Source organism: Abramis brama (assembly GCF_963993115.1).
Source record: "Abramis brama genome assembly, chromosome: 11".
Taxonomy (NCBI): domain Eukaryota; kingdom Metazoa; phylum Chordata; class Actinopteri; order Cypriniformes; family Leuciscidae; genus Abramis; species Abramis brama.
The window spans coordinates 4,495,814-4,518,309 of record NC_139973.1 but is presented as its reverse complement, the minus strand read 5'-3'; the positions used below and the strand labels follow the sequence as shown (position 1 = coordinate 4,518,309).

Here is a 22,496-nt window from a genome sequence, read left to right as displayed (position 1 = left end):
CATCCTCTGAAATGTTTTTAGAGGTGCGGCGCCGCCCGTCTAGAAAGACGCGGCCAGGCGTTGAACACGGCGTGCGCGCTGTGTCGACAGCCGGGCCGTCATTGCCACAGAGTCCAGTTCTAAACCCAGAAAAGAGATAGGGAGAAGGGAGAGATCCGTCGCGCTGCGCAAATCCGTGATGGAGGCAGGATCCGAGCCTTTCTCATCCAGCTCACGGAGGAGATCGGCTTGGAGGATCTGAAGAACTGCCATGGAGTGCAAGGCTGAGGCAGCCCTTCCGGCGGCGGCGAAAGCGCGGCCAACAAGGGCTGATGTAGTCCTGCAGGCTTTAGACGGGAGGGCAGCCTTTGAACGCCATCCAGAGGGCGGGCAAAGATGCGCTGCAACCGCTTCTTCCACTGGGGGGATGGAATTATACCCCTTCTCGGCGGCGCCGTCAACCTGTGAGAGCGCCGAGGAGACATGAGAGGAGAATGGTGCATTCCACGATTTTGAAAGCTCAGTGTGGAGCTCTGGCAGGAAGGGTGCAGTCCTGGACGCGGGTGTTTGGCGGCGGCGATGCAGAAAGCAGCCGTCGAGTCTGTTCGGTGCGGGCTCTTTAGGCGGTGACCACTCGAGGCCAAGTTGGTCAACAGACTTGGTGAGGAGGCGCAGAAGTCCTCGCTGTCAGAGGCCAGGATAGAGCAGCTGTCAGCGGCGGCGTCCTCATCCACTTCATCCGCTTCGTCTCCTGAAGCGGCGGCGGGGGCGGGGCCGGCGGCCATTTTGGTGTGAGGAAAAGGGGCAGATGACATGTGAGGCACGCAGCACGTGAGAGAGAGAGAGAGAGAGAGGCTGAGGCCGCTGCCGCGGCCGCAGCCGCTGCGGAAGCCGCGGAGGGAGGCCGCGGGAGAGAGAGAGAGACAGACAGAGAAGACTCCGGCTGGATTGCGGGTGTAAGCCTTGGTTGCACCGTGAGTCTGTTGAATTGCAGTTTTATTGTGGAAATGAGCACGAGTGAAACCTTACAGTGTGTGGTGAATCTACGAGTGTGGGAATTGTGTTTCTGCTGTTCACTCGCAGTCACAGCTGTTCATTCCTCTCCCCGCCTGAGTCCAGTGAAGAACCTGCTAAAGCTTGAAGAGCCTGCTAATGCTGTGAGTTGTGCGTGTCCTCCACTCTCTGTCTGAGGCTAGTGAAGAACCTGCTAAAGCTGTGAAGCACATGTCCCTTCCATTCTCTGTCTGAGGCTAGTGAGGAACCTGCTAAAGCTGTGAAGCACACGTCCCTTCCATTCTCTGTCTGAGGCTAGTGAAGAGCCTGCTAAAGCTGTGAGTTATGCGTATCTTCCATTCTCTGTCTGAGGCTAGTGAAGATCCTGCTAAATCTGTGAGTTATACGTGTCCTCCATTATCTGGTTGAGGCTAGTGAAGAGCCTGCTAGGGCTGTGGGTTGTGCGTATCCTCCACTCTCTGCCTGAGGCTAGTGAAGAACCTGCTAAAGCTGTGAAGCACATGTCCCTTCCATTCTCTGTCTGAGGCTAGTGAAGAGCCTGCTAAAGCTGTGAGTTATACATATCCTCTATTATCTGACTGAGGCTAGTGAAGAACCTGCTGAAGCTGTGAGTTGTGCGTATCCTCCACTCTTTGCCTGAGGCTAGTGAAGAACCTGCTAAAGCTGTGAAGCACATGTCCCTTCCATTCTCTGTCTGAGTCCAGTGAAGAACCTGCTCCCCGAAAAAAAAATGAATGCTAAGAGACGTTAAACTGTTTTTATTTATTTAATAAAGAACATTTATTTTTAATACTGTGTCTGCCTCCTTTGTGTCACTCGGTCAGCTCCTCAGGGGCGGTACGCAAGCGAGGGGTGGGCGGCCCGCTGGCGCTCGCCCCGACCTGTGACATAAGCAACTTACGCAATACGAGAGAACCTCTCGTAAGAGAACGCTACTGCTTGCTGAATTAGTCAAACAGCGGAAACATGTTATAAAAGGCAAGTTCAGGCCAACATTAACCAGCGCTGACAAAGATGATGCCTGTTCTGTCTAAACGATACCGTTTGATTTACTGCTCATCGTCAAACATTTCAAAAACATTCTTCCTCTCACAAGCCCCTACTGGCAACTCTTAATCACTTGAGAGACCTCTCGAGCTGTCTTAAATAACTGGGAGAGTAAGAGTGATTCTTAGCTTTAAGAAATTGAATAACTTGCTTTTATACTTAAGTTTGAAAGTAGCAGTAAATTTCATGAATTCTCAGCATTTAAGACTAAGCTGGCATTTTGAGAAACTTGATAAATACGGACCCTGATCAGCAGCAGTTGTCCTCCAAGAACAAAATCATCAAAGCGAGTCTTAAAGTGGACAATTTCACCTTGGAGATCAGTCCTGAAAATTTTCAATTTCCTATGGAAAGCCCGGACTGCTGTTATCAAATCACATACTGTGTTTTTCTCTCCCTGCAGCTTAACGTTGAGCTCATTAAGATGTGATGTAAGATGTGATCCAAAAACTGAGTTGCTTTTTCACTCTTTTGCTCTGCTGGGAAAGCTTTGAGCTCCTCCCGAATGGCCAAAAAAACGGCTCCAAAACCCTGCCTTTGCTGAGCCATCTGACATTGTTGTGCAGTATAAAGTCATCATAGTTGGCATTGACCTCTGTCATAAATCCTCATAGCAGACAATGCTGTAGGGACGATGATGCTTTCAAAAAGTTGATCAGTTTCATCATTGTTGTCATGACCTCAACATACTGTGGGCCCAGAATGGCACAAAGAACAGACTGGTGTATAATGCAGTGGTAAGATATCAGGTCAGTGTGTCCTCTTTCAAATGTGCAACCAGTTCCCTCCCTCTTCCCATCATGGATGGAGCTCCATCTGTGTTGATAGAGATCACTGATTTAAGATCAATCCCCTTTTTGTCAGCATCCCTTTGATGGCCTCATGTATGTCCTCTCCTCGTGTGTGTATGCTTCAAGAGTTGTTAAACCCAACAGGTCTTCACAGAATTCCTTTGTTTCATCATAGAATCCAACAAAAACCAGAAGCTGGGCATTATCAGTGGTATCTGTTGATTCATCCATAGCTAAAGAAATGCATAGTGCATTCTGAATGGCCTCAAATTGTGAAATCACATCTTCAGCTAATATTTCAGTTCCCTTTCGTTCGGTCACTCCTACGTCATGTCGGTAGGAGTTACCAACGAATTGGGATCACGCTAGGAAGACCAATTGCCTTCGATTGAAATTAAAATGAGCCAATGAACATTGGCATGCAAGATTTGCATTCCGCGCCCCGCCTGCCAGATCGTGGACAACTCTCGATGGCGGGGCAGTGAAGGGATACGAGGGCATCCCCCCAGTGGAACGGTCGGTGGCGATGCAATTGTGTCCCAAGACCGCGTCCACCTGGCGGGGTAACCCCACGCTCCCCTAACGAGCATGTAGGTTCTCTTACAGTCTGACTGGAAAGGCTTACAGTGCGTGTGGAGAAGCTGTTTCTGCCCTGCATGCCATGGCGCTTCTCCAGGTCCACCAGGCCAAAGCGCTCAGTGACATGCAGGAGGGTGGTACCGACCCAGGGGTGCTGCAAGAGCTGCGTACGGCGACGGACCTCGCCCTCCGGGCGACGAAAGTCACCGCACATTCCCTGGGCCGGGCGATGTCCACACTCGTGGCCGATATGAGGGAGTCGGACAAGAGTAAGTTCCTGAACTCACCCATTTCCCAGGGTGGCCTCTTCGGCGACGCGGTGGAGAGCTACGCCCAACAGTTCTCCGCCGCCCAGAAGCAGTCGGAGGTCATAAAGCACATCATGCCCCGGAGACAGGCTGCTGCTGCCCAGTCTTTGCCGGCTGCTCCTTCGGCTGCTCGTCGCCGAGGGCGCCCTCCTGCCACCGCCCCCGCCCCTGCTCAGCCTAAGCAGCAGCCTCCACCTAGGCAGCAGGGTGCCGGCCGCAAGAGAGCTGCCCAGCCCGCTCGGAGTTCGTCTAAACCCCCCAGCAAGAGGAGAGGGAAGCAACCCTGAGACGGGCGACCCAGAGGATGTGACTGCTGATCTTCAGGAGTGCGTGTCTGCACCACTCCTTCCCCCGGAGGAGGGCCGGGTGGAGAATCTTTTGCTTCGTTTTGTTTCTGTTCCGCTGCTGGTCAGCGGTACCCAAAACTTCAATAAAAGAGCAGTTTCCACTTCCCCTGCATCACACACGGCCGAGACTGGTAGTTCAGGACGACGCTCAATTGCCTCGCCGCTCCCAGTCTCCCCCGTCCAAGAGGGCCAGAATGACAGTGTGCGCTGCCACGTTGCCTCGCCGCTCTCATTCCCCTCGCCCCAGCGCTCAGATGGCAGTGACGCCGCCCCGGACTCGTCACTCTCATCTCCCGCTGGGCAAGGAGGGTCAGAAACCTGGACTCGACGCCCCCGGTCCTCGCTCCTAGTTTCCCCTCCTTCCTTCGCCTCTGGGCGACGAGCAGCCGATCGCCTCCAGGCCCTCCCTGCCGTCTGCCCCCTCGTGGAAGCAGGTTGGTGTTGCTTTGCACACCCAGACTCCACTTCCGGCCGGCTCAGTGCCTCTGGAGTTGAGTCCCTGCCTTCCACCACGCTGCCCCACCCCGGGTACGCCGGTGGTCCGGGTGGGCTCACTGGTACGGTTCTTCGAAGCCTGGCTAGCGCTTCCCAGGCCGTCCCGGTGGCTCACCCGTACCATCCGGCTCGGCTATGCAATTCAATTTGCCCGCCGGCCTCCCAAGTTCAGGGGCTGCGATGCCCCTGTCCTGAGGAAAGAGATCAATGTCCTGCTGGCGAAGGACGCGATCGAGCCGATCCCTCCAGCCGAGATGATGTCAGGGTTTTACAGCCCTTAATTCACTGTACCCAAGAAAGGCGGTGGGTTACGACCAATCCTGGACCTGCGAGTTTTGAATCGGGCCCTACACAAGCTCCCGTTCAAAATGTTAACGCAGAAATGCATCTTCGAGTGCATCCATCCCCGGGATTGGTTTGCAGTGATCGACCTGAAGGACGCGTACTTTCATGTCTCGATTGTTCCTCGACACAGACCGTTTCTTCGTTTTGCGTTCGAGGGTCGAGCATATCAGTACAAGGTCCTACCCTTCGGGCTGGCCCTGTCGCCCTGTGTCTTCACGAAAGTGCGGAGGCAGCCATTGTTCCCATGAGAGAACGTAGCATTCGCATTCTCAACTATCTCGACGACTGGCTCATAATAGCTCACTCGTGTGCGAATCTGTTCGGATCTGTTGTGCGAACACAGGGACATGGTGCTTCGGCATCTCAGTCAGCTGGGGCTTCAGGTCAACTGGGACAAGAGCAAACTCTGCCCCACGCAGAGGATCTCTTATCTCGGTATGGAGTTGGACTCGGTCGGTCAGACCGCGTGCCTCACGGAGGAGCGTGTCCAGTCAGTGCTCAACTGCCTCAAGTCCTTTCAAGGCAGGTCAGCAGTCCCACTGAAACAGTTTCAGAGGCTCCTGGGGCATATGGCAGCCGCAGTAACGCCGCTTGGTCTGCTCCATATGAGACCGCTTCAGCACTGGCTTCACGATCAAGTCCCGAGATGGGCGTGGCAGAGCGGCACGTTCCGGGTGAACATCATCCTGCACTGTCGCCAAACCTTCAGCCCTTGGTCAGATCCTGCGTTTCTACGGACCGGAGTGCCCTTAGTCCAGGTGTCCAGGCATGCTGTGGTTTTAACAGATGCTTCTGCCAACGGCTGGGGGGCCACATACAACGGGCATGCAGTTTTGGGTCTGTGGACAGGGCCCCAACTGCATTGGCACATCAACTGCCTAGAGTTGCAAGCAGTACGTTTAGCTTTGTGCCGCCTCAGAGGGCTACTTCGACACAAGCATGTACTGGTCCATACGGACAGCACTGCGACCGTTGCGTACATCAACCGCCAAGGTGGTCTACGCTCCCGTCGTATGTCGCGACTCGCCCGCCATATCCTCCTTTGGAGTCAGAAGCATCTGAGGTCGCTTCGAGCCATTCACATCCTTGGTGTGCTCAACCCGCCCCTTCCGGGAGAATGGCGACTCCATCCCCAGGCGGTCCAGCTGATATGGGAAATCTTCGGAGCCGCTCAGATAGATCTGTTTGCCTCTCCGGACATGACCCATTGCCAGTTGTTCTATTCCCTGACCGAAGGAACCCTCGGCACGGATGCACTGCCACACAGCTGGCCTCAGGGCCTTCGCAAATATGCGTTTCCCCCAGTGAGCCTTCTCGCACAGACACTGTGCAAGGTCAGGGAGGACGAGGAGCAGGTCCTGCTCGTTGCGCCGTATTGGCCCAACCGGACTTGGTTTGCAGAACTCATGCTCCTTGCGACAGCCCCTCCTTGGCCGCTTTGCTCTGCCACGGCAGTAGTTTTTTATTTAAGAATTAATTTGTTCATTTGAGCAGAGTAACACCTTGTTTACACCGGATGCGAGCGGCACAACACGACTAAAAACAATAAAACTTACTATAAACAGTGATTCTGTCTACACTGAATGTAGCGTGACATGAGCAACAAATCTCAGACAGTAAACTGATGCCTCGTTCTATTTATGACGTACTGACACGAAGGAACAGGTGCTTTGTCGTGTCCTGTATAGACAGCCTTTAGCTGTTGCGCCGCGACCAGGCGACAATGGTAATCAATAACCAAATTCCAGTAACACATCCACACAAATAATCTTTGATTATTATCTTTATTTACAGCCAAAGATAAATTAGGATCAACATAAATAACTATTTATCCTCTGGAGTCTTTCGTTCATTTGCCACGTGGCAGAAGCATTGAATCAAATGGGTGGTCACTGGTCACACTTCACTTTTCATTCCATTGACTTGCATTCAAATGCATGCAAATATGGGAGACCGGAAACGCATGCTCAAGTTCCAAAGTTCAAGGCTGTGTTGAAAATCGCCCCCTACAGGCTACCCTCCTTCACTATTCCTTATATTATACTTCACTGAAGTAGTTCACTTGAAGGAGTGAATGAAAAGGAGTGAGTGAATTCAGACACTGAGTGTGCTGAAAGGGCAATCGCTTTTGCATAGTTTGTGCTTGCTGTTTAATAATCATTTAAAACTTTGCAATCTGGCAGCTCCAGTAGTAAGATGAAAAGATTTATCTTGAACTCTGTCATGGAAACTCTCATGTATAAACCTTAATTAAACAATTTAATAATCAAGTAAAAAGGAATGTATACCTGTATGATGTTAAGCTGTAGCCACATTGGACCAGTGGTTTGGAAAATGAATGGATGGATGATTCAGCTGCAGGCGCCATCTTCTGGCGAGACGCTGGAATTAATTCGGCACAACCGTCACAGTGCATTATGGGTATTCTCTAGCCATTGAGCTTACATCGGTTGTACACTTGTTATTGCGGTGCATTGTGGGATTGAACGAGTGCACTCACTAACGTCCACTATGATTTCAGACACCACTACAAATAGCTGTCCTCTCAAATAGTATCCTATTTAAGGGTATATGGGGCAATTTCAGACACAGCTCAAGTTTGGTGAGCTCTGACCTGCCAATTTGTATCATGGGAAGACATGTTACAGTATGTTACCAATAAAAGATCCATATGTAACAGCGTGACCTTTTAGATGAATTAAAAGAATGCAAACTTTTTTTGCAGTGAAGTGGAGTAGATATTTTTACATTTTGGATTTAGTATTATTCGTTATACATTGAATTTATGTTTTTTTCTAAAGATGCCGTCGAGTGATGTCAACCATCATAAATATAGAAATAGAAATTGTAGACTCAAAGTCTAGTGTGACCGCAGCTTAAGCATCCACACATGATTGCTTGTCGATAGTGCCGTGAGTGTGTGCGTGTAGAGCAGGGATGGGCAACTTCGGTCCTGGAGGGCCACTGTCCTGCAGAGTTTAGCTTCAACCCTGGCAAAAACTCTTTTCTAGTAATCCTGAAAACATTGATTAGCTTGTTCAGGTGTGTTTAATTAGGGTTGGAGCTAAACTCTGCAGGACAGTGGCCCTCCAGGACTGAAGTTGCCCATCCCTGGTGTAGAGGGTTTAACAGCACTGTTTCTTGAAAATCAATACTCTTATTAACATATTAGTAAGGTCACTAATTTATATGGTTATTCACTTGATCTGATTATGACAGTAATTGTGAAGAAAGTCAAAATTTACAGTAAAATGTCCATCATAGTGATGGTATAGTGCCTGTTGTGGCACTGCTCAGAGTGCAATATTTACTAACTTTTCATTATGAATTGTTCTCACACATTTTGCAATGCAATGCAAATACTCTAAAATGCTACCACAAACTAGTTAATAAAATATGTAATGAATGGAGAAGTTTCAGACAAACCTTCAATAAACTGCACTGATTTGTCAATTAGTTATAATATTCTCTGTGTTGGTTTGTATTGCAAACATTTCTATTGTCATGAGAGTAACAGTAAATGTTTGGATAGGCAAATTTACAGTGACCCATGGGTAATGACCAACATACTTAATATTCACAATCTGTGACCTTTCCACAAGCCATAAATAACACGAGCATCACTGTACGGATTAAAACTTGTGTGAGCTTCAGACTGCCCTCAATCCAGAACGGTTCTTCTACTCCAAGGTAAGTCTAAGACTTCTTAAAACGGAATAAGCTAAGCTAAGAATAGGTCACTTCTTAAACACTTTCTCCTCTTTCTGATCCAGATCCTTGCTGATAAAGAACCGGAAAATGAATTCAACAATCTGGATTGTGGATAGTTATGAAGAAGCTCTTGCCAAAAATATTGTGATTGTTAGTCTTGGTTTTATCATTAATTTCATCAATGGAATGTTAGTAGTTACTTTCTTCTCCAATCCAGTGTTTTCAAGAGACTCCAGATACATTTTATACATTCACCTGGTAATCAATGACATGCTCATGATATCAGTATCAGTAACTTTATGTGTGTTGACCTACACTTCACCACTTTTAAATGTTCCATGGTGTTGCATATTGATTTCTCTTTGTTCAATCACCTTTATGATCACTCCTTTGAATCTGGCTGGTATGGCCATAGAACGGTTCATTGCTATCTGTAAACCACTGCATCACTCTCAGATTTGCACTCCACAAAGAACCTACATCTTTATATGCTTGCTATGGGTGTTAGGAGTTATACCCTCTCTGGCAGATATCATTATTTTATTTTCAATCCAGCCCATATCTTTCTTCAGGTCTGCTGTACTTTGCTACCCATTCAGTTTGTTCCCTTCCAAAGCCCACAAGGATCGCACCATTGCTTCACAAATCATCTTTATGTCTTTGGTGTGGATAATTCTCATTTACACTTATTGCAAAGTCCTGTTCACTGCCAGAAAGGCAGCTTCAAAGGGTTCAGCAAATAAGGCTCGGAGTACGATATTGTTGCATGGCATCCAGTTACTTCTTTGTATGCTTTCCTATGTCACCCCTGTTTTGGATATGATTCTGAGTCCTTTCTTTCCTTTTCACAGAACTAAGATCACTTACTTTAATTATCTAATCACAAATATTATGCCAAGATTACTGAGTCCTTTGATTTATGGGGTGCGAGACCAAATGTTTATGAAACAAATGAAGGAATACTTTAAATGCAGAGTTATTATTGTAAAAATTGTGCCATCAAAATTATGATTTTTATTTGGCAACATTTTATTTAAAAAATAAAATTATTTTTAATTATGACATTTGTTTTATTTGAGATTTGAAAATCTTCACAGTGGCCAAAAAATCTTTAATGACACTTACACTTGAAAGTGTATGAAAGCAACTGAATACGATAAAATATCAAACCATGTGGCATATACAAATAAGTGATGAACGAACTTTGCTCAAAACTAACTTCAGTTTTCTGAGTCATTTTGCTCAATGTCTTTTAATTAGCTGGTGTTTTGGTGATTTTTAGTGGGTGAAGTTCACACAGTAGTTAATGGGAATTATCCATTAAGAAATCACAACTACAAATTTTGTCTTTATATTGGACTGTATCATTGTTTTATCAATTAAAATGTCTTCATAACTAAACTACAATATGGGAAAGCTGCTTCTTAATGTTGATGATAGTACTGTATTATGATTATTACTTTTAATAAAATATTGGAGTGTAAATTCTGATCCTTTGCATTTTAAGTTTACAGTTTTATCTATAATGATTTAACGTAGGCCTACACTTGGTTGAGATTTATCAGACAAAATTGTTTGGCAAAAAAGGGGTAAAGCTGTAGGTTTTATTTTACTATGCAAACAATGCATAGAAAAACAAATAGCTCACAGGAAAAAAAAAGCATACATTGACTACAACATAATCAGTTATTAATATTTTATTGGTAATCAGTTGTTTTTGCATGTGTTCATAATTTCTTTGTATGACAGACTGGCCAAAAATTATGTCTGCACAATTTGACATGTTTCAGTCACGTAACTGCTCTGAAACACACAGGTTGTGGATACAAATGCAGTTGTTTGTTAAGGGCTAGTCAAAAAATCCATATAACAGTCACAGGGTCAAACACACAAGCAAATAATGGATGACGACATTGGCATGAACCAATCACTGAATAGATTTCCTTATTTAAGAATATTCTAAGATAAATTCACATTGAATGGTGAAATTCCCAAGAGGAGTTTACATTCAACACACATTTGACAATAAATAATTTTCAAAAGAATACATTATGATATACACATTGGAAATGAAAGATAAACACGTTTCCACCATGTCTTAATTACAATATTTAAACTGGTGTGCTGTAAACTGACCTGCCTATATGTAGCCTAGATTTTACAATATAATCAGCCACCATGGATTCCAAAAGAAAACTGAACTGGCGGGAGAAAGAAGCGCTACTGCTTGCTGAATTAGTCAAACAGCAGAAACATGTTATAAAAGGCAAGTTCAGGCCAACATTAACCAGCGCTGACAAAGATGATGCCTGTTCTGTCCAAACGATACCGTTTGATTTACTGCTCGTCATCAAACATTTCAAAAACATTCTTCCTCTCCTGAAAGATTTGCACACGTCTCTGTCTCCTCAGTGCCATCACAAGCCCCTACTGGCAACTCCTAATCACTTGAGAGACCTCTTGAGCTGTCTTAAATAACTGGGAGAGTAAGAGTGATTCTTAGCTTTAAGAAATTTGATAACTTGCTTTTATACTAAATTTCATGAATTCTCAGCACTTAAGACTAAGCTGGCACTTCGAGAAGCTTGATCAATACGGGCCCTGATCAGCAGCAGTTGTCCTCCAAGAACAAAATCATCAAAGCGAGTCTTAAAGTTGTCCATCAGTTTCTGTATGAAATCAGCATGGGATGTCACATCTTTCTTTCCCTGGGCTTGCTCCTAAAGTTTGGGGAAGTGGACAATTTCACCTTGGAGATCAGTCTTGAAAATGTTCAGTTTCCTATGGAAAGCCCGGACTGCTGTTATCAAATCACATACTGTGTTTTTCTCTCCCTGCAGCTTAACGTTGAGCTCATTAAGATGTGATGTAATGTCTGACAAAAATGCAGCTGTCTGCATCTTCTCCACATCTTCCAAAAACTCTTTTGCTCTGCTGGGAAAGCTTTGAGCTCCTCCCGAATGGCCCAAAAGCGCTCCAAAACCCTGCCTTTGCTGAGCCATCTGACATTGTTGTGCAGTATAAAGTCATCATAGTTGGCATTGACCTCTGTCATAAATCCTCATAGCAGACAATGCTGTAGGGACGATGATGCTTTCAAAAAGTTGATCAGTTTCATCATTGTTGTCATGACCTCAACATACTGTGGGCCCAGAATGGCACAAAGAACAGACTGGTGTATAATGCAGTGGTAAGATATCAGGTCAGTGTGTCCTCTTTCAAATGTGCAACCAGTTCCCTCCCTCTTCCCATCATGGATGGAGCTCCATCTGTGGTGATAGAGACCACCGATTTGGTCTCAGCAACTTCATTCATACATTCTTCAACATCTGTAAATATTATTTTTTTTGCTTTTGAAAAGGCGATTTTTGCTATCAACTTTTCTTTTCTTTGAACAAGCCATACTCATATTCGCAGTCCGCCATTTGAATATGAATGGTCTACACAGTTAGAAGAGGGTAAGCCTACAAAATAACATGCAAAAAGTAAATAGTTACAACCAATATAACGCTAGCAACAACCCTTTGGAGAACTAATTTGGTGGATTTTGTCCATTTTGCAGAGTAACTCAGGTCAGTTTGGCACCATCTGCAATGCATGCTGGGCACCTAGCAGCTCTGCAAAACGACTTCAACTTCTCAAGCAAGTGTCAACGCTGAATGACAAAACGCTAGTTTCATAAAGTATCATTCTTTTCAACATTCCTTATTTGTATATTCAAAAATATTTAAAATAATCTAATTTAATACAGTTATAATTTTTCAATGTAAATTATTTAATTTTATTGGTAACAGCCTAGTGTCTAATTATTTTAAATGAATATATTTATCAAATTTAAGAATTTGAAATGAAAGATGGAGCATACATTTAATAAAATTAGGGGAAAATGCCCTTTATAAAGGTACAAACAATTATTCTGAGTGTTTTCAAACAGTGATGTAATGAAACATTGACAATTTAAGCTTGAAGAGAGTAAAGCCTCTGTTTAGGCTATTAAGCAAATGTAATTTTGCCAAAAGAAGAACTTTTATTAAAAATAAATGTTCATTTTAAATCAGCCTACTTCAGTGTGATATGTTACCATATTATCATGCTTAACACTAAGAATTTGAATAATTGTAATGAGATGATCAGATGCAGATATCTAAATCAAAGAATATGGGTGGTTTGCGGGTGGATTATTTATTTTTAATAGTGGATTTGGGTGACTCAAAGTGCACCAGATTAATGAATTTATCTTTAAAATGTACAAAATTTTCTTCCGGGGGGCATGCCCCCGGATCCCCCTAGAGGTACCAAGCTCCACCAACAAAAAAATGTGGGAAACACATTAGGCTATATGATGATCTACAAAAAAATACAAATTTAATTATCTTATTATTAAAATACATTATTATGATTTTACCACCTCCGCCTCATTTTGAGCCAGGGAAAACCCTGAAATAGGCAATAGGCTTCTTGTAAAGGTATTACTTTTACTAGTAATTAGAATGGTATTTCAGTGCACTTAACTTCTAACTTTTGGGAATTGATCAAAACTTCTCTTTTGGATATATAATAACAATGAGATATTCTGTAGCCTACTGATTATCAGTTTGTCGCATGTTTAGACCTTGTATGTGTGTTGCACAACACATGTTGCACTTGGCGATCACGGTGGGGATTGATATGGTAGTGAACCATGATGGTCATAGAAGAAGTGAAGGGGCAGTACCCCCCAATTATGGTGGGGTAATTCGCACTCTGGGCCAATTCACTTCAAGTGCTCTGTCCTGATGAACATACGACATACGTTCTTGATCTACTGTGATGGTAGCCTCAGTTCTCACATAGGTAATAATGTTACCCTAAAATGTCTGTAAGCTTTTATTCAAGTACTGTGGATAGTTATAGAACACAGTCAACAGTTTAACTAACTCTGAAAAGTTGTATTCAAACTGTTGCTCTGCCACGGCAGTAGTTTTTTATTTAAGAATTCATTTGTTAATTTGAGCAGAGTGACACCTTGTTTACACCGGATGCGAGCGGCGCAACGCAACTAAAAACAATAAAACTTATTATAAACAGTGATTCTGTCTACACTGAATGTAGCGTGACGTGAGCAACAAATCTCAGACAGTAAACTGATGCAACCAGCGCAGAAGGTCTCTACGTGTTACTGTCTTTTCTCGAGGCAAAGTATTTTTTGATTAAATGCAATACATTTGAAAATGTATTTTATCGTTATTTCATCTGACTCCATAAATGAAAAAGGTTTTAATGATATCTGTGCATCATTAAAGGAACACTCCACAGTTTTTTGAAATAGGGCTTATTCACCTTCTTTCCCACATTTAGATAGGTGGGCAAATGCATTTTTGTCTCAGTGCATGCATTGTTTTAGTTTGACAGGGTCGGCGCTAGCTTAGCTTAGCACAATGAATGGAATCCTTTGTTGCCAGCTAGCATGGCCTGAGTTAAAGTGATAAAAAAAAACCACCTAATTACTTCTTGTGGCCTGTGTATTCACAACGAGTACAAATAGCGATGCAGATTAACACTAGGCGATTTCCTAGGCAGATATTGACTTGGGACTATATTAGGGGGAAGCACAGGCGAAGCACTGCTGCTTAGGCGAAGCACTGCTACTTGGGCGCCGAGATATCACGCAACACATGAAATGTGAATATGTGGTATAATATGTGAATGTGAATACAGGTATAATATGGGTCGATCTATACATGCGTCATGTTTAAAATAATCACTTACTCTGTGGACAGTTGTCCATTTGGTCCATTCGGCGTGGGGATTTTTTTCCAGTTCACTTCATCACACCGGGAAAAAAAAAATAGAGCAAAAGCCTGGTCATCGATGGCAGAAACTTGTCCCACTCTCCACAGCACAGACACTATTTCAGTCGGGACAGATTGGCATATTCCCCCACATTCACACCACCAGTTCGTGTTGGCTCTCATCTTCACGTCCTCAGGCTGTTGAGCGATCGCAACCTCCTCCTCCTGTCATTCTATTTCCAAAGCACGCAGCTCATCTTCTGAAAACTCAGGTATGGTTCTGGCTCTGGCTCTTGACTGTCTGAGAAGTCACCCTCTTCGTCTCTCACAAAATTAGCCATGTTCATTACCAATCATGCACTGTAGGAAAAATAGCCAGCTACTATTCATGCCGGTATGTTGACGGAAGTCGTGGGATTTCATGTGTTGCGTGATATCTCTGCGCCCAAGTAGCAGTGCTTTGCCTGTGCTTCCCCCTAATATAGTCCCAAGTCAATATCTGCCTAGGAAATCGCCTAATGTTAATCTGCATCGCTATTTGTACTTGTTGTGAATACGCAGGCCACAAGAAGTAATTCGTTTGTTTTTTTTGTTTTTTTTTACTTTTACTCAGGACATGCTAGCTGGCAACAAAGGATTCCATTCATTAAGCTAAGCTAAGCTAAACTAAAACAATGCATGCACTGAGACAAAAATGCATTTGCCCACCTATCTAAATGTAGGAAAGAAGGTGAATAAGCCCTATTTCAAAAAACGGTGGAGTGTTCCTTTAAATGTGAGCGAATGTTTGACTATTCGTCAAAGTCGGTTAGAGTAATCAAATGTAACAATTTATTATGTCAGGTAAATGTATCATGCCAATTTCATAATCAATTCAAAGATAATCGATACAAAACATCAAATGCTCTGGAATAAAGAGAAGAGATGCGACCCCAACATTAAAATACATGATGCTGAATTCTTTGAGGTCCTTCAACATCATGGGCTCATCTGAGTAACAGAAGGCCCCGAACCCTTTGCTGCATTTTATTATATAGACAGAACCTCTTTCACATTCCATACATCTGCTAACAATGGGAATTTACATTCAGAGTTGACACCTTTTGGGGGGTAGGAGACCATTTGTCTCAAGACCACCTTCCTTTGTGTGTCAGCTATCTCTAAACTCTTAAAAACCTTATTACCGTTTGTTTTACTTATTTGGAAATTAGACATTTGTACCAGTCGCACTGAGACATTTCAAATGATACCAAACATTTATAAAACTGGATGATAATTGTTAACATTTAAACCATATAGATTGTGTGTAAATCTCAGGTGATTTTAGCATGAGAGAGAGAGGGTGGGGGAAGAGGGAAAGAGATGTATTCTGAGGTGAGACTTTTGTCTCAAATGGTGAGTTCAAATGGTAATTTCCAGCAAGGTCCTGTCTTCAACCAGACTGTCCGGCATTTCCACTCAGTTCTTACACCTGTATGATGTTATGCTGTAGCCACATTGGACCAGCGGTTTGGAAAATGAATGGATGGATGATTCAGCTGCAGGCGTCATCTTCTGGCGAGACGCTGAAATGAATTGGGCGCAACTGTCCCAGTGCATTATGGGTATTCTCTAGCCATTGAGCGTACATCGGTTGTACACTTGTTATTGCGGTGCATTGTGGGATTGAACGAGTGCACTCAATAACGTCCACTATGATTTCGGACACCATTACAAATAGCTGTCCTCTCAAATAGTAGGGTATAGGGGCAATTTCAGACACAGCCCAAGTTTGGTGAGCTCTGACCTGCGAATTTGTATCATGGGAAGACATGTTATGTTACCAATAAAAGATCCATATGTAACAGCGTGACCTTTTAGATGAATTAAAAGAATGCAAACTTTTGTTGCAGTGAAGTGGAGTATATATTTTTACATTTTGGATTTAGTATTATTCGTTATACATTGAATTAATGTTTTTTTTTAAAGATGCCGTCGAGTGATGTCGACCATCATAAATATAGAAATAGAAATTGTAGACTCAAAGTTTAGTGTGACCGCGGCTTAAGCATCCACACATGATTGCTTGTCGGTAGTGCCGTGAGTGAGTGTGTGCGTGTAGAGGGTTTAACAGCACTGTTTCTTGAAAATCAATACTATTATTAACATTATATGGTTATTCATCCTAATTATGACAGTAATTGTGAAGAAAGTCAAAATTTACAGTAAAATGTCCATCATAGTGATGGTATAGTGCCTGTTGTGGCACTGCTCAGAGTGCAATATTTACTAACTTTTCATTATGAATTGTTCTCACACATTTTGCAATACAATGCAAATACTCTAAAATGCTACCACAAACTAGTTAATAAAATATGTAATGAATGGAGAAGTTTCAGACAAACCTTCAATAAACTGCACTGATTTGTCAATTACTTATAATATTCTCTGTGTTGGTTTGCATTGCAAACATTCCATTGTCATGAGAGTAAGAGTAAATGTTTGGATAGGCAAATTTACAGTGACCCAATGACCAACATACTTAATATTCACAATCTGTGACCTTTCCACAAGCCATAAATAACACGAGCATCACTGTACGGATTAAAACTTGTGTGAGCTTCAGACTGCCCTCAATCCAGAACGGTTCTTCTACTCCTAGGTAAGTCTAAGACTTCTTATAAAGGAATAAGCTAAGCTAAAAATAGGTCACTTCTTAAACACTTTTTCCTCTTTCTGATCCAGATCCTTGCTGATAAAGAACCGGAAAATGAACTCAACAATCTGGATTGTGGATAGTTATGAAGAAGCTCTTGCCAAAAATATTGTGATTGTTAGTCTTGGTTTTATCATTAATTTCATCAACGGAATGTTAGTAGTTACTTTCTTCTCCAATCCAGTGTTTTCAAGAGACTCCAGATACATTTTATACATTCACCTGGTAATCAATGACATGCTCATGATATCAGTATCAGTAACTTTATATGTGTTGACCTACACTTCACTTGTAAATGCTTCGTTGTGTTGCATATTGATTGCTCTTGGTTCAACCACCTTTATGATCACTCCTTTGAATCTGGCTGGTATGGCCATAGAACGGTTCATTGCTATCTGTAAACCACTGCATCACTCTCAGATTTGCACTCCACAAAGAACCTACATCTTTATATGCTTGCTATGGGTGTTAGGAGTTATACCCTCTCTGGCAGATATCATTATTTTATTTTTAATCCAGCCCATATCTTTCTTCAGGTCTGCTGTACTTTGCTACCCATTCAATTTGTTCCCTTCCAAAGCCCACAAGGATCGCACCACTGCTTCACAAATCATCTATATGTCTTTGGTGTGGATAATTCTCATTTACACTTATTGCAGAGTCCTGTTCACTGCCAGAAAGGCAGCTTCAAAGGGTTCAGCAAATAAGGCTCGGAGTACGATATTGTTGCATGGCATCCAGTTACTTCTTTGTATGCTTTCCTATGTCACCCCTGTTTTGGATATGATTGTCAGTCCTTTCTTTCCTTTTCACAGAACTAAGATCACTTTCTTTAATTATTTAATCACAAATATTATGCCAAGATTACTGAGTCCTTTGATTTATGGGGTGCGAGACCAGAAGTTTATGAAACAAATGAAGGAATACTTTATATGCAGAGTTATTATTGTAAAAATTGTGCCATCAAAATTATGATTTTTATTTGGCAACATTTTATTTAAAAAATATGACACTTTTTAATTATGACATTTGTTTTATTTGAGATTTGAAAATCTTCACAGTGGCCAAAAAATGTTTAATGACACTTACACTTGAAAGTGTATGAAAGCAACTGAATACGATAAAATATCAAACCATGTGGCATATACAAATAAGTGATGAACGAACTTTGCTCAAAACTAACTTCAGTTTTCTGAGTCATTTTGCTTAATGTCTTTTAATTAGCTGGTGTTTTGGTGATTTTTAGTGGATGTATGAAATCAGTTCTTCTGAAGTTAGCACAGTAGTTAATCCCATTAACTATGGAATTATCCATTAAGAAATCACAACTACAAATTGTGTCTTTATATTGGACTGTACCATTGTTTTATCAATTAAAATGTCTTCATAACTAAACTACAATATGGGAAAGCAGCTTCTTAATGTTGATGATAGTATGTATTATGATTATTACTTTTAATAAAATATTGGAGTGTAAATTCTGATCCTTTGCATTTTAAGTTTATACAGTTTTATTTACAATGATTTAACGTAGGCCTATTGGTTGAGATTTATCAGACAAAATTGTTTGGCAAAAAAGGGGTAAAGATGTAGGTTTTATTTTACTATGCAAACAATGCATAGAAAAACAAATAGCTCACAGGAAAAAAGCATACATTGACTACAACATAATCAGTTATTAATATTTTATTGGTAATTAGTTGTTTTTGCATGTGTTCAAAATTTCTTTGTATGACAGCCTGGCCAAAAATTATGTCTGCACAATTTGACATGTTTCAGTCACGTAACTGCTCTGAAACACACAGGTTGTGGATACAAATGCAGTTGTTTGTTAAGGGGTAGTCAGAAAATCCATATAACAGTCACAGGGTCAAACACACAAGCAAACACTCCAAATAGGCAACAGCAGGAAACACAGACAGACAGAGTAATGAAAAAAAAAAAAAAAAAACAGGCAAAAGAGTCAAAACCATAAACACAGGAAACCAGAATAGCACTTAGAATTGCAGTACATGACTACAAACAAGATTTTACAATGAGAAACCAAAAAAAAAAAACAGGCTTATATAGGGTGAGTAAACAATGTAATGAGTAGCAGCTGAATGCAATCAAACATGTGTCCGGGCAAAGGATCATGGGAAATGCAGTTCTTGATTGAATGTCAATGGTCGAGGGAGGAGTGCCCTCTAGTGGATATCAAGGGCTTATTCATTGTGTTATTATCACAAATAAAACAACTGACTCCACGCACAACTATGCATGCAATATGCTTACAAAATCTTTTACATTTTTTGTAAAATATTTAAATAAAGGATGAAGATATAAATTTTCCTAGGCCGGACATAACTTCTGGCCACTATTGTGCTCCAATTTTTGCTTAATTATTATTATTTTTTTTTTAAATAAACCTCCTGTCACTGCTTTTTCATGAGATCAGTCTGCATAAACAAACATGTACATTCCTGCTTTGCAACCACTGAGAACACCCTAGAAACTCCATAGCAATGTGCTAAAACAGTTTGCATGTCAGATGCATTTTCAAATGCTTGCTGGTATTCTGCAATGATGTCATGAATGCAAATTTTAGATGATCCTTGTGGGTAACAGGCTTAATATTCATGATCTCTGCCCTTTCCACAAACCATAAATAAAGTAGCACTCTACTAATTAAAACTCATGTGATCTTCATACTTCCCACAGTCCAGAACCAGTTTTTCAGCTCAAGGTAAATCTAAGCAGGTTTAGGTGTAATTTGAATTACAATTTAGGGGGAAAAATATTGTTTATGAGATAAGCTCCTGGAAAATGTTAACCTCAGTTATCATTAGTCATTTTTATCATCTGCCTGGACTAGATACAATATGTGCCTTTTTTAACCACTGTCCTGTTTTCTCTCTCAGAAATGAACTCAACGATCTGGTTTGTGGATAATTATGAAGAAGCTCTTGCCAAAAACATTGTGATTGTTAGTCTTGGTTTTATCATTAATTTCATCAACGGAATGTTAGTAGTGACCTTTTTTTCTAATCTAATGTTTTCAAGAGACTCCAGATACATTTTATACATTCACCTGGTAATCAATGACATGCTCATGATATGTATATCAGTGACTTTATATGTGTTGTCCTATGCTTCACCGTTTGTAAATGCTTCGTTGTGTTGCATATTGATTGCTGTTGGTTCAACCACCTTTATGATCACTCCTTTGAATCTGGCTGGTATGGCCATAGAACGGTTCATTGCTATCTGTAAACCACTGCATCACTCTCAGATTTGCACTCCACAAAGAACCTACATCTTTATATGCTTGCTATGGGTGTTAGGAGCTATACCTTCTCTGGCAGATATCATTATTTTATTTTCAATCCAGCCCATATCTTTCTTCAGGTCTGTTGTACTTTGCTACCCATTCAATTTGTTCCCTTCCAAAGCCCACAAGGACAACACCACTGTATCACAAATCATCTATATGTCTTTGGTGTGGATAATTCTCATATCTACTTATTGCAGAGTCCTGTTCACTGCCAGAAAGGCAGCTTCAAAAGGTTCAGCAAATAAGGCTCAGCATACGATATTGTTGCATGGCGTCCAGTTACTTCTTTGTATGCTTTCCTATCTCACCCCTTTTATGTACTTATTTATTACTCCTTTTTTCCCAGCACACAGAACTAAGATCACTTTCTGTATTTATCTGCTCACAAATATTATGCCTAGATTACTGAGTCCATTGATTTATGGGGTCCGAGACCAGAAGTTTATGAAACAAATGAAGGAATACTTTACATGCAGAGTTATTATTGTAAAAATTGTGCCATCAAAATTCTGATTATATATAGGCCTTATGGGCATCATCGATTAGTCAACTAAAAGAGACTGTTGCTGCTGCTAGTCAACATCAGAAATAGTCATTAACATTTTTCTTGTTGCACAAATATGTTTTAACTTTGCGTTTGTTTATTCCGTGTCACTCGCGGGCTCAGAGAAATGTCCATTCGGAAGACTGAGGTAGTATTTTGACTTAAAACGGAAAAGTTTTGTGTAGGCTAGTCAAACTGGCAACAATTAAGCTTGCTAAAAGGCTATCCAATATCAATGTTGTTAAAATATTGACTTTGTAGGCCTATTGGTCCTGCACTGCCCATTGATTTAGTTGTATATTATATTGATGTATGTTGATTAAATGAATGCTTAACTAGAATGTACAATGATCATAATGCGAGACAAGCACATGCAGCACATGGGGCTTATTTTTTTATGATTCATAAATTAATTTGGCTATTTCGACTAGTCGGCTACAAAACTTTATTTTAAATGTTATGGTATAAGTTGTGGCCTAATACAAGCCTAATACATGTCTTTCTTTTGATATATTGTTGAATGCAATGACTTGTGTGGCTTAAAAGTGCAAATAGTCCTACATTTTGAGGGCCTCCGTATATATGTATTCAAAAAATATTTTTACTGACTCTGTTTCATGTTTCTTGAAACAGTATGTTCCTCTTTAACAATCTGTTTATCCCTATTTATAATAGGCTAAATATGACCAGATCATTTAATTTAAAGCAGAGATCAAGAAATTATTGTGCTAAATCTGTATGAATTATCCTACAGAAAGTCTGTATAAATCAAATGGGTGTGTATATCTGTAAAATATTGGACGTTGTTTTATTGAGCCAGGCCATAAAGTAACTGCAGACTCCAGAGGCCTAATCTTGAGAAAGGGTCAAATGGTATAAAAAAACATAATTATTAATATAAATTAATAAATATACCTTACTGCCTGACATATTAATAGAAATGTTGTTTTTTTGGGGGGGGGGTTTCACAAACGATTGTGAATGGTCCATCGAGGTAAGCACTGTTGGACAGAGAACGTCGGCACCGCTTTGGATGATATTTTACACCTGACAAATGGCAGAGTGAAACTTTATCTACGAAAATTTGGAGAATTATTTAGATTCATCTTATCTGACCAATTTGACAGAAGTGCCTTGTCGCTTAGCCTTGTTTATTGTTCAATTCTAGCCGCATATTCCAATATTATCTTAGCAGCGCCATCGTGTGGTTATTCTGAGGTATATGTTATGTTGACCTCACCTGAGGAATCTCATCATCAAGTGACAGGAGCTTTCGAAGAGACAATAAACAATTAATAATTCTCTTTAAAATAACTCATTATGGCCGAATGTGCGTGACAGGCCAAGTTACACAATGTCAGGAACACAACAAAAACAGAAACGAAAGTGAAACCCACTCCTCTGAATAATTAAACTTTCTGTTTTGACAGAGGAAGCAAACGCCAAACTCCACTGAAAGGTAAATGTTATTGAAAATAACATTTACTCATTCATAATAGCTTGTAAAAGAATTAGGCCTATACAGTTGTCATTTATGAGTTGTCATTGGTTGCATTG

At 41.6% G+C, this 22,496-nt stretch overlaps 3 protein-coding genes across 3 annotated transcripts; all 3 read left to right on the top strand.

The window, feature by feature from the left end:
* Nucleotides 1–8,703: 8,703 nt before the first annotated feature.
* LOC311092289 (odorant receptor 131-2-like) lies at nt 8,704–9,876 on the top strand (the record flags this gene model as incomplete). Its single annotated transcript, XM_084128875.1, has 1 exon — nt 8,704–9,876. One exon carries the CDS (start codon nt 8,704–8,706, stop codon nt 9,625–9,627), a length of 924 nt encoding a protein of 307 aa, XP_083985001.1. The 3' UTR covers nt 9,628–9,876.
* Nucleotides 9,877–17,136: 7,260 nt separating this feature from the next.
* On the top strand, nt 17,137–18,148 carry LOC311092290 (odorant receptor 131-2-like; the record flags this gene model as incomplete). Its single annotated transcript, XM_084128876.1, has 1 exon — nt 17,137–18,148. One exon carries the CDS (start codon nt 17,137–17,139, stop codon nt 18,055–18,057), a length of 921 nt encoding a protein of 306 aa, XP_083985002.1. The 3' UTR covers nt 18,058–18,148.
* A 1,824-nt stretch (nt 18,149–19,972) lies between these two features.
* LOC311092708 (odorant receptor 131-2) lies at nt 19,973–20,908 on the top strand (the record flags this gene model as incomplete). The annotated part of the gene is made up of 1 exon (XM_084129643.1): nt 19,973–20,908. Exon 1 carries the CDS (start codon nt 19,985–19,987, stop codon nt 20,906–20,908), a length of 924 nt encoding a protein of 307 aa, XP_083985769.1. The 5' UTR covers nt 19,973–19,984.
* Nucleotides 20,909–22,496: the final 1,588 nt, after the last annotated feature.